Source organism: Ictalurus punctatus, chromosome 2 (genome assembly GCF_001660625.3).
Source record: "Ictalurus punctatus breed USDA103 chromosome 2, Coco_2.0, whole genome shotgun sequence".
NCBI lineage: Eukaryota > Metazoa > Chordata > Actinopteri > Siluriformes > Ictaluridae > Ictalurus > Ictalurus punctatus.
This window is the reverse complement of record NC_030417.2, coordinates 23476712-23489769: the sequence shown is the minus strand read 5'-3', so window position 1 is coordinate 23489769 and position 13058 is coordinate 23476712. Positions and strand designations below refer to the sequence as shown.

The window sequence follows — 13058 nt, the reverse complement described above, 5'->3', positions numbered from 1 at the left end:
AGCGTTCGTAAAAAAATAGTTTTGGGTCATTGTCTTGCTGCATGATGAAGTTCATTCCAATTAGGTTGGATTCATTTTTCTGTGAATTGGTAGACAAAATGTTTCTGTAGACTTCTGAATTCATTCTGCTGCTACCTCCAGGAGTTACATCATCAATAAGGGTTAGTGATCCCATTTCAAAAGCAGCTAAACAAGCCCAAGCCATGACACTACCTCCACCGTGCTTGACCAATGAGCTCGTATGTTTTGGGTCATAAGTAGATCCTTTCTTTTGCCACACTTTGGCCGTTCCATCAATTAAGTTAATCTCGAACATTTGTGGCTCATCTCTGTATTTCTATGGCAATTCCAATATGGTCTTCTGATTATTACTGCTCATGAGTGGTTTGCATATCGTGATATAGCCTCTATATTTCTGCTCATTAGCTCTTCTTTAAATAGTGTATTGTTGTACCTTCACCTCTTTTTGTTTTTTCTTCACAGCTCTCACAATATTTCTATCATCAACTGCTGTTGGCTGACCTGGCTGCTAGTACAGCAATGCTTTCTTTCCTTTTCAGGACATTACAAATTGTTCTATTGCCTGTGCTCAATGCTTGTACACTGACTCTTATCAATTTTCCCTTTTTTCTCAACTTCAAAATGGCTTGCTTTTCTCCCATAGACAGCTCTCTGGTCTTTATATTGGTTTATCCTTTAACAACAAATGCAGTCCTCAAATGTGAAACACAGGGCTCACACCAAAAGTAGACATTCAGAGCTATTAAATGTTTAAACAATCAGTCTAACAGGGAACACCTCACGGAGCCACAGTTGCATAAGTAACTGTATGTTGCTCTAAGAATTGGATGGCTGCTGCTGCTGTTGGTCCATGTTGTAGGTGAAATACAAGGCACAGCAAGAAATGTTTTGCAGGCCTTGAAGTCCTTGCAAGATCCCTGCTGATTATCTCTCTCTGGTGGGGCATCACCCCAGCCGGACTCCTTCTGTTAGGAAAGTTTCGCCCTTCTGTTAGAAAAGTCCCATTATCGGTTTAAGCATCCAACTGAGGGTGACGCTGCACATGGCAGCCAGACAAATATAATAAAATTCACCACACATTGGGGTGACCGGGGTGCTAGCATTCTCTGTGAATACTGATGAACTGTGTGTCTTGAGCGGCACATTGTGAGAGAGGAGGGTGAATGTGTTCCGGATGGTCTGATCCTTGGTGGGTGCACAGAGGAGAAAGTAGGGATGTGACAGTGAGGAAATTGGTTGGGTTGATTGTCATTGGTGCTTTTCCCTCTTTTCCCCCTTGCTTTTAAATCGGTGAATGCCCTTGCATATTTAACTTTCACTTTCAGATTAGTGGCAATTTGGGGGCAGCAACTGCTTCAATGGTGGGTTCATTATTATACTTCATGAAAAACACAACAACTAAACAGTACAATGACAAACTCGCTTATATTAAACATAGAACTATTTTTTAACTAAATTAATAAGACGGCTTTATTAACAAAACGTATAAGCATGGCATACATCATGCTGTAATATAAAATAACAAATAAATTACACAAAGTTTAAATAAAAATAAAGTCAGCAAAAAATCAAAAAAAGAAATCAAAGAAAATCAGCAAACACAAATAAATAAGAAACGAATATAAACTTGCCTCTATTAAACATTTATTAACAAAACTAATAAGAAAGCTTGGAGGGATGGCATAGCTACACCATGCTGTAATATAACAAATAAATTACACAAAGTTTAAATAAAAAAGTGAAAATGCTGATCTGTGCTGTGATTCTGACTCATTCGGCTCAAGCTGAATTGAGCAGATGCGTTCAGTTTTTAATTGTAGCATCCATTCTCTAACTGAACTAAATGATTTTTATTATTACAAAAAGCAAAACGACAGTGGGTGTGGGGCAAGTGATGTAATCGGTTAGTGGCTGAACACCATGTAACACCGGTAACACAGACTATCGCAGCAAGCCTAGGAGCCGGTCATGCACATATGGGAGGATACTGATACCAATGGTCATTAGAAGTGACAAGGGTGGCAGTATACATCTTGGTGCTAAGTAGAGGTCAAAGGGCAGATCTTTGAATTGTACTGTATGTTCTTGGTGTCAGTATTCTGGGCAATGGGAAAATGTGTGCAATGGGAAATATGGATTGCACAAGTTCACTGACATAAACCAGTCCTAGAAAAAGGTAGAGTCTTCAGGAACTAGATCATTACTTTCAGATCTTTTTCCTTTTAGGAAAATAAGCTGAGTAGAACTCTTTGTTTTGAATGAGCCTTGAAAAAATCTGGAGGCTGGTGGGGGATCTATAGCTTGGATCCTTGCAACTCTGTCATTAGGACACTCTAATCTGATGCAGTTACCATCAAGGTAGGTTCTGCAGAGCAGATTGCACAAACCATAACTGGTGATGCATATAAACCAGTTTGGCAGGGGGTTACCCCATATCCTGGCCTAGGTGTCTCTCTACCAAGAATGAAGTGTCAATCAACTGTTGACGCTTTCATCCATGTTCATATTATGCTGCATACAATAATAAATTGTCTACAACTGTAGTGATGATTAACTGGCTTATTTACAGGTATTTGTAAATCTGAGCGTTAGTAGAGTATATAAAAATGGGTCATTACATTTCTGCTGTAAATTAAAATATCAAACAAATCACAAATATATTTAATAAAGTATGTTTTTTTTTAAAGTAAATATTAAAATGGAAAATCACAGCACATCCTACTCTGCACTTGTATAATTGACACTATAATTGACAAATCCTGCCAGCACCCTTGCTTCATTTGGCCCACGTGAACTAGGAAAACATTACAGTAGGCAGTAGGCCTACACTACTGTCCAACATTTTCACACAATCCAGAATTCATAGCACAGCCAGAGCATTGTTACAGCCATTGTACAGTGTGCAAAAACACAGCTCATGCTACTTAATTAAAACTGACAAGCAGCAGCCTTTTTATCCGAAGGGTAGTTTCAGCAAACTGCTGTATATAAGTGCATTTCGGTTTCTACCATGGCTGGCTTGACTGCGGTCTGAATGTGGGCTGTGTGCTGCACTTGATGTACAGTTGTAATCATAATTATTAAACCCTCATTGCAAATCAGGTTTATTGTCAAAATTTACAAACTTTCAGCTGTTTGCAATGAACAAATCAAACAAAAGCGATTGAAATAGTTCAACACAACGAATGTTTCAAGTGGTTTCCCCAAATTCAACAAAAAATGCAAATTATAATGCTTTCTTCAGTTTCCAAATTATTCAACCCCTAAATAGCAAGCATCTTTAGTACTTAGTAGAGAACCGTTTTGCTGTTATGCCCTGCTGCAAATGAGATGCATAGCTTCTGGCAGCGTTCCTGAGGAATCTTAGCCCATTCCTCATGAGCAATGGCCTCCAGTTCAGTAATATTCTTGGGTTTGCGTGCTGCAACCGCCTTCTTTAAATCCCACCAGAGATTTTCTATGGGGTTCAAGTCAGGCCCTGTAAAATCTTCTAGGACTTCTTCTGTAATCACGCCTTGGGAGAATTTGAGGTATGCTTGGGATCATTGTCCTCTTGGAAGGTCCAATGATGCCCAAGATTCAACTTCCTTGCAGATGGCATGACGTTTTCTCCTAGGATTTCCTGATACTTCAGTGACTACATCTTGCCTTCCACACGCTGCAGGTTTCCAGTGCCAGAGGATGCAAAGCAGCCCCAGAGCATCACCAAGCTACCACCATGCTTGACTGTGGACAGAGTGCTCTTTCTTCATTCTTCGTCCTCCAGACATACTGTGGTCACTGAAACCTCAGTGATTGTTGCCACCAAGTCTTGCTGCAGGTCTTTTGCAATCACTCGAGGGTTTTTCACAACCTGCCTTCTCAGAAATCTGATTGATAGCTTCCTTTTTCTGCCCCGTGCAGGCATTTCATGAATTTTCTGCCCCTAGCCAGTTCAGGTATTTCATGTGTTACAGTTCAAGCACACCTGGTACAACTAATTGAGGGCTGCATTAGTTGCATCAGGTGTGCTTGAGACAACACCTGTTTTGCATATTTTTACTGTTGTGAGGGATTCTATTCAGGGTTTGAATCGTTTTGAAACTGGAGAAATCATTATAAGTTGCATTTACATTTGAATTTGGGGAAACCATTTGTTGCGTTGAACTATTTCAATTGTTTTTGTTTGATTTGTTCATTGCAAACAGTTATAATTATACCTTAATAAATATTAATTACACCTTATATTATAAATCCTGATCTACTTTTCTTTTGCAGTAAACTTCATTAAGTTACTTCAATAGCTTTAAACTCAGTATCTCAGTATCACTCAGTGCTTACTGTATAGTGAAGGTATCTGGCTAGTAGCTTTTAAACAGAACCACGAAAAAAAAATGCATCATCCAAATCGGCTGATTCTATTTCTCATCACAGCAGCTGCTATCCAATAAAATTTTATTAAACAAAGGACTACATTCATTAATAAATGTTTCCTAATAGTGCGTACACTTTAATAGTTTCTGTTACAGTGGCGCTTCTTTTTCAATTAGACCTCGATTATGGCCCTTCAAGTAGGCCTGTCACAATAACTACTTTTGTTGGACGACATATTGTCCCAGAAATCATTGCGATAAACGATATTTTAAGACAATTTTATGCCACTGATATAATGATAATATAACAGCATAGTTTTTTGTCTTCTGACAAAAAGATCCTTTAAATGTAGTCTTAGTATTTCTTCATCATATTTATTATTTTAGTCAATTATACTCTGACTAAAATGGCATAGAATATTTGTCAACAGCATTTTAGCTGATGAACAAAATGCAAAAATGTAACCATATATTCACACATTTTATAATCAACTGTTACATAATGGAGGCATAGACAGAAGCAAGTACAGGTATGGCAGTTTAACAAAACAACAACAAGTCCACAGGATAAGGCAGAAGTCAATATTCATAAACAGGCAGAGGATCAGACGATCAGAATAATGAGGACGAGAATCTGATCAAAACTATGGCACGTAAACTAGGAAAAAAAAGCCTTGATACCGAGTCAAAACTTACACACAATACTTTGTAACGCATATAGACACACGAATGGTTTAAATAACAAATGTAATCAAGGGTGAAACACAAATCAGCTGAGAACAATGATGGCACATACGGAAAACAACAAATGACAACACAGCAGTGGAGACAGGACAGAAATCATAACAAATGCACCAAAAAGTCAAATTCACTGTCAAACCCGGAAGCTTAAGAAGACCAAAATTCAGAAATTTACAGGTCAAACTGCACCTCGATATAGACAGCACAAGGTTAAAGTAACCACTCGAGGAAAGAAATGTCTTTCACATCCCGCGTCCTTTCAGTGACTTGAGTTCTCTGCCAGTTAATTTTATTAAGCTTTAGCTGAAAATAGTGTCTCCTGTACTGCTGTATCAGAGAGACAAATGCTATGGCTAAACCACATACACCTCTGTCCTTTACAGTGAGATGGAGTGAGTATAGAGACACCACTATACTATGTAACAGTGAAAGTTCATATAAAGACCTCACTGATAAGTGAAACAACATTTCAATTAGACAATATGTGGCCAACTATTTCACCTCTACATGGCAAATGATAAGTTAATGATAAGGTTGAAAAGAGTTAAAACACTGACATATTAGAATAGCAAACACCTGATTCATAGAAAGAGAAGTAGAAAAAAGGGAGAGAGGGAATGAAATCTGGAGTGGAGTCATGTGGTTTGAGTCTGGAGGTGTGAAGAGTTTCAAGGTGATGACACCATGACACTGCAGTGAATCAAACACTGCCATACTGAGCCACAAAAATCATATGGAGGGGTTTAGAAAGAGTAATCATCTGCAAGGAGAGAGAGCGATAGAGACAGAGACAGAGAGAGAAAGAGATGTAGTGAATATAGAGACACCACTATACTATATAACAGCGAAAGTTCATATAAAGACCTCACTGATAAGCGAAACAACACTGTACACCCGAACACAGGATAGACTGCAGCCTCAACTTAATCAATGCGCCAAGGTGTCTAAGAGACAGAGAGAATGGATTGAAAATTGCTGGGGAGTTGGCAGCTCATTCGTTCTTGTCTCACACATAAAACCCAAAGCGGTCTATGAAAAATCCATATGGAAATTCATCGGCAGGTAGTGAATGTCTCAGTGGCACAGGGGCCATGGAACATCAACCGCTTCATTAGGCCTCACATGGTACAGAAAAGATGATTCTTTAGGACGATTTTTAGGTGATTCAGCACAACCTGCCCAAACAGAGCAGCAATGACTTCTCGTGGGGATTCTCACACTATAACCAGTGAATGAAGAGAGATCACAGAGGAATAAGTGTAATGAGGGTGACCTTTTCCAGTCTGTTTTTTTCCCTCCAGTAGCTATTTTGGCAAGGTTAGCAGGCTAACTCATGCTTATATAGAACAGGACAACAGAGCTCTCATTTGCCTATTGCAGGGGGTACGGATAGAATGCAAATGTTGAGGTTTTTGGGCTGAAACCTAAACAGTAGGCCTGTTGTGTCCAATCATATCACAAAACACTTTTCTGAAAAGCAACATTGCACAACCATGTTAGTATGGTTAGATATAAAATTAGCATCGTCACGATTAAAAAATAAAAACCATACAAAACAAGAAAGAATTTTCATAAGAGAAATGGCAACAGAGTCCTGTTGCCAAAAGACTAAAGAAAAAGAAAGATGAAAGATGAGAGGAACAACAGAAGATCAGCTTTATGCTTTCTTTATCTTAATACTTAAAATTTAGGCTAATTCTAGATCCAGGGGTATAAAGGAACAAACTACGTGTAATTGAGTACATGGTTCAATGTAACAGTAGGTTGATGAGTATAATTTGACTTTTACTTGAGTTTTTTTTTTTTTTTAATAAAATATTCAACTTCGGGGGCACAGTGGCTTAGTGGTTGGCACATTTGCCTCGCACCTCCAGTGCTGGGGGTTTGAGTCCTGCCTTCACCCTGTGTGTGTAGAGTTTACATGTTCATCCTGTGCTTCAGAGGTTTCCTCCGTGTACTCCGGATTCCTCCCCAGTTCAAAGACATGCGTTGTAGAGTAATTGGCATCTCTAAATTGTCCATAGTGTATGTGTGAGTGTATGCACGATTGTGCCCTGTGATGGGGTGCCACCCCACCCAGAGTGTCCCCTGTCTGATGTCCCAAGTCCCCTTAGATAGGTTCCAGGCTCCCTGAGACCCTGTGTAGGATAAGTGGTACAGAATAGATGGATAGATGGATGGATGGATATTCAAATTCACTACTTTTATTATTGATCACTGTTACAGACAAAAAAAAAAATAGTCATGCATGTAACTCTTGAAGTCTGAAATCCAATGAAAAAAAAAAAAACGATTTCAGATAATTCAATTTCAAGACCCAATCAAAATAAAGCATTTTCCGGCTGAAAGTCTACAGTTCAGGCACTATTTTTGGATCTAATCAACTCTTTAATGTCTGAAAAATTTGACTAGCACAATTGTGGACATATAAAACAGCAATTTGTTTAGTACAAAGTAGCATTTCACCAGATGACTCATTCACTTTTACTTGAGTAATTTTCTTGACCACTAATTTTCTTTTTAAGTAAGAGCAGTACTTCTACTTCAAGTCAGTGTGTTCTGTACTCTTTCCAACACTGCCTAGAGAAAATGTTAAAATTATTAAATGTTGATGGAATAATAAAACCCTTCTCATACAAATTCATTACTCTGTGAAGTGGTTATAACACAAATAATCCATGTGTATAATTTAGACTCCAGTCTCATTACATTAAATGTTATTGCAAAATAGGAGAGAAGAGACAGAGTGACCACGTTGAAATACGTTTCTATTCGGCATAGGAAGCTGTTTATCAATGTAAATGGCAAACATATGAGATTCTTAAAGATATAAAATTTGGTTTACTGCATTTCAATTAGACAATATGTTGCCAGGCAAGGTTGAAAAGAGTGGAGTCATGTGGTTTGAGTCTTGAGGTGTGAAGAGTTTCAAGGTGATGACACCATGACACTGCAGTGAATCAAACACTGCCATACTGAGCCACAAAAACATATGGCGGGGTTTAGAAAGAGTAATCATCTGCAAGGAGAGAGAGAGACAGAGAGAGAGAGAGAGAGAGAGAGAGAGAGAGAGACTTCCTCTCAAAGAGACAAGGATATATGAGAAAAAAAAATAGATGCAGAGAACAAGAAAACAGTGAAAAATATGACTTTCATGCGGCTCCAAGATAGCTTATGCTGATTAGTGCTTGTGCTGGTCTATAATTTTTTTTTTTCTAGCATCACATTCCAAGTAATAAATCCTAACCAACCATACACCAAACAATATAATTCTGCACCAACCACACACCAAACAACATAATTCTGCACCAACCCAACCATTAATTGATTTGATATGGCTAACCACACATCAAGAATGAGGCAGTCCTTTGCAATCCATTGTAGTCGGAACTAAGAAAATCCTGATATCCGACACAGAAAAGTGCAATGGCGTGCTCATTCAACTCGGAATTCCAAGTCGGGAACTTGGGCAACATCCATCTTGCCCAAGTTCACTGATATAAACACACCGACTTCATAACATATGGCAGTGCACAGCAAATGGTAAACAGTTTCTCCTTTGCATCATGTTCTACTTGATAAAACTTTATTTGACTTGATATGTAGCTTTTTGTGTTGTGAAAAGCTTTGCCAGGTTAGATTTGCAATGGAATTCTATCGATTTCAGCTCAATTTGACTGACATGATAAGACCATTGTGACATAATTCTTTACAAGCAAAGATGTGCAAATAAGTTGACTGAGCTTATATGGCGCTTCCTATCTACTAATCGTCTTTATGTTTCTCAAATTCAGAGACTACCCATACAGATATGACCTTGCTCTGGGCATCCATGCTTTTCTGAGCCGAAGCTCTGGAAAGCGTTTAGATCAGAATTCTGGGAAATCGACTTCCGAGTACAATGGGTTGCAGCATAACGCCTGTATGAAAGCTAACAAGCAGAGACTTAACGTGTGTGTTTGTTTGTATTCATACACGAGTAATCAACTGGAAGCTAGGAACGTGTTAACTCAGGAACCAAACGTATTTACACAAATGCAAATATACACACAACAGCATTTCAGTGTAAACAGTGTGAACTCAGCTTCCAGTGTTGAGGAAGGCTATAAAGCAGTCCTCACCATCATATGAAACAATTTCAATCTATAAGGCAATGACTTGATATTTGATACTATGAATGACTGCAATACCACTCTCTCGATAATGTATAATCTTTATGCTGTTTCCATTAGTTAAACATGGTCAAACAAGGTTAATAGTAAATGATTCAGCTCTGCCTAGTTTAACAGCATAGTTCAATGCACATTAAGGGTCTAACACTACATAAATTTCACAACAGACCACCTTTTGCCACTGTAATCAACTGGAAAACCCTGTTTCCCCAAACGTGAATATACGATCTTTTTTCAGCTCTGACAGCAGGTATAATCAAGTAATGTAGTGAAATAGCAAAACCAAGTAACTTAGCCTAAGCAGTTGTTTCCAAGTTCTAGACAGTTGTCTTATGTTAAACAGTTTTGTGAATATGGAATTAATATTTTTCTGGGATTTGAACTCATAACATTCTGATCAGCACTCCAAGGTCTTATCCATTGGGGTCACTGGGTATTTTAAATATAGATACATAAATGTATCAGTCATGAATAATCACAATCAACTGATTGTTACACTCTTGGGTGCATGTTTGACTTCGGGGTATGGGGTAAAGGCTAACATGCTTCTTCCAACATTCTTCTGACATGAATAATTTTTTATTTCTGATATTTTCACGCTAGTGCTCATTACGGCTGGGCGTATTATATATCGATATAATATCTATATCGTGATAAATGATTGCGTGATACACTATTCTGAGATATCGTTGGTATGATTATGTATTTTTTACATTTTTAATCTTTGCAAATTAAATGGTACTGAATGGAAGCCGTTGATTCGATGTAATTTAACTTAATCTTAAACTTAAACTTCTTCGTCTTTGTAGGCATGATGAAGACGATACTGAAGAAAAGTATAGTTTTTTTGGTTATTTTACTGTTTTGCAGACAGTTTGTTAGCTAAATTTTATATCATGATATGCATTGTGTATTGTAGAAATGTTCTCAAGTATCGATGATATTTTTGTCATATCGCCCAGCCCTAGTGGTGTACTAGAGCGGAATGTCATGCTTCCAACCCAGAGACAATGATGAACATGCTTTCTTGGACTCAAGAGCCACTCAAGAGCCCTTCTGAAGCGTTTATTAAGCCAAATGTCATGAGTCATTCATTTGTGTTATTTGAGCAAGTAACTCTAAACCTCTCAAGCATGAATCAGAGGGGGAGAATACACACTAATACTGATTGCCTTGGATCATTCAGTTGATGTGCTCAATATAAAACCATGGACAGTTGGAAGACTCTGCAACTTTTACTTACATCTGTGTCTGGCCCCTTGTCAGCCCCTGGACAGGAGAATGAGACGAACTCATGGCACCTTTTGTGCACCACAAAACAGCACACTGGAGAAAAAAAAGAAAGAAAAGAAAGCATTATATAGGAGTTTTATAACATACTGGCTCATATTGAACCTTGCACAAGAAAATTCAGTCTGTAATATTAGGTGGCGATTCATCCCTCTGTGCATCATACACTTCCCTGCATGACAGAAACTGGTTGTATTTCATCTCTCGCTCATAAACATCCACATCCAGATGCTTCAGTAGAATGGAAAAGGAAAGATAAATTAGATTCAGGGAAGTTCTGGTTCTGCAGAAGTGTAGCTAATGACAGCTCCAGAGATAGTTCTGTCATCTCATATGTTGACTGCTGCAACTGCAAGATGCTTGCTCGCTCTCTTTATTTTATTTTTTTATTTGTATAGCACTTTTAACAATGGTTTAATGGTAAACAGCTTTACGGAAACGTATAAACACAGGACACAGATTTTAAGTGTGTGAATATATCCCTATTGAGCAGGCCGGTGGCGAGGTAATATGATATGAGGAAGAAACCTTCAGAGGAACCAGACTTAGAAAGGAACCCATTACATTACACTACACTACACTACAGCATTTGGCAGAAGCCCTTATCCAGAGCAACTTACAATTATCTCATTTATACAACTGAGCAATTGAGGATCAAGGGCCCAACAGTGGCAGCTTGGCAGTGGTGGTGGTATTTGAACTCACAACCTTCTAAGCAGAAGTCCAACATCTTAACCACTGAGCTACCACTTCCCCATGAAGAACCCATCTTCATCTGGGTAACAATGGATAGTGTGAAAGTAAAGGGAAGTTCATTATGGTTTTTATATGAAGCCTGTTTGTGGAACTAGTCCACTGTTCACTAAAGGAGACCTGAGTGCAAAATTGTATGTGGTAATTGCAGTCCTAAGGCCATAGCAGCAACGGTAGTCCCAGCAACCACAGCGAGAATGTCCATGTGGAATTGAGGTCCAAAACCATTTCCATAATACTTCAAGCAGTACCATCCTAAGCAATCGCCAGACTGTAGCCTCCAGTTGATGAGAGCTCCATCCAGAGGTAGGGCATCTCTCTTTCTTTCTCTCTCTCTCTCTCTCTCTCTCTCTCTCTCACACACATACCCACACACACACACACACACACAGACCACATTTAGACCAAAAACAGTAGATACAGTACGTAAATTCACTTTTCTAGCAATTATTAGAGCAACTGTTTAACATTGGATGTTGATGTTGATGTTGAAGTTTCACTGCAAAAAAAACAGTCATCTTAGCAAGTGAAAATATCTTGAATATAGTCAAATCCATCTAGAAATTCTTATTAAATCATTACAATAAACCAAATATAAGATCATTAAACCTATTTCTGGATATTATTAATCATTACGAATTTGTAATTTTCTTATTCTGTGGGCATGTAATTTTGCTTCTTTCTGGAAATGAATGCTTAAAATGAGAAAAATGACCTGCCAATAGAACAAAACTATTTCAAGCTTGAAATGCATACAAATGGCTTGAAATGGGTTTAATAATCATATATTTGATTGATTGTAATCTTGTAAAAAGAAATACTAGATAAATCTGACTATACTGAAGGTATCTGCACTGATTAAGATGTTGTTGTTGTTGTTTTTTGCAGTGTGCAAACAATTAGATCATTGTTGACTAGTTTGGCAATGCTAACAGTCTGTTTATTTACCTGATGATCTGCTTATCATCTGATGATCATCATATCATGAAATGCTTATCATTTCACTGATATGTTATCAAGGTAATCAAGTGATCAACTAGACAGCTCCAGATTTTTGACCTTTTACAAAGCTACAGTATAGGCATACAAATATATAGGTTTTTTAAAAAACAAATAAATACATAAACACTAGAGAAAGGGGCTGTCAAATTCCTTTACAAACTGAATAATGAGCCTTCAATTTTATCTGACATCTTTAACCCAGCTATAGTCCAAATACCAAATGGCTTCCTATTCACCATTTACACTAACTACATAGGGTAGATACAATACTGTTGTGCTACCTACATAGTGCACTCAGCTTCATAGTGCACTGTTTGTCAGACTGAACCTCATAGGAATGAAATTCAGCCACATAAATGTGTTCCAATCTAATATTGGAATACCACAGATACCATAAACAGCACATCCTTTTCTTATGTTAAGCAGATGGGTGATCTTGCCCAGAAATTTAAAAGACATGGGTTCAGATAAACATATGTTAAGGAATAAACCCTAGTAACCATCAGGCACTTGGGAGGGGAAAAAATTCTGTTTTATTTCAAATATAGACACTAGAAAGATTTACACACAGACAGTAGAAATGCTTACTTTCTTTTTATGTGCAGTAATTAATAAGAAAGTGTACATGTAATCTTTACTAGTGTAACTAGTAGTGTACTAGTGTACTAGTAACTCAAACAAACAAGTGACAACATTTTCCCTAAGCACCTGGTGGCTACCGTACACA

General features: G+C 37.9%; 1 protein-coding gene across 2 annotated transcripts in view; it reads right to left on the bottom strand.

The window, feature by feature from the left end:
* prkcab (protein kinase C, alpha, b) overlaps positions 1-13058 on the bottom strand; it is a 165450-nt gene that overhangs the window by 95884 nt on the left and 56508 nt on the right. For both annotated transcript variants that reach the window (XM_017459435.3, XM_017459440.3), the window contains exon 3: positions 10530-10612. In XM_017459435.3, coding sequence (XP_017314924.1) covers positions 10530-10612 — 83 coding nt within the window. The remainder of the gene's footprint in view (positions 1-10529; positions 10613-13058) is intronic.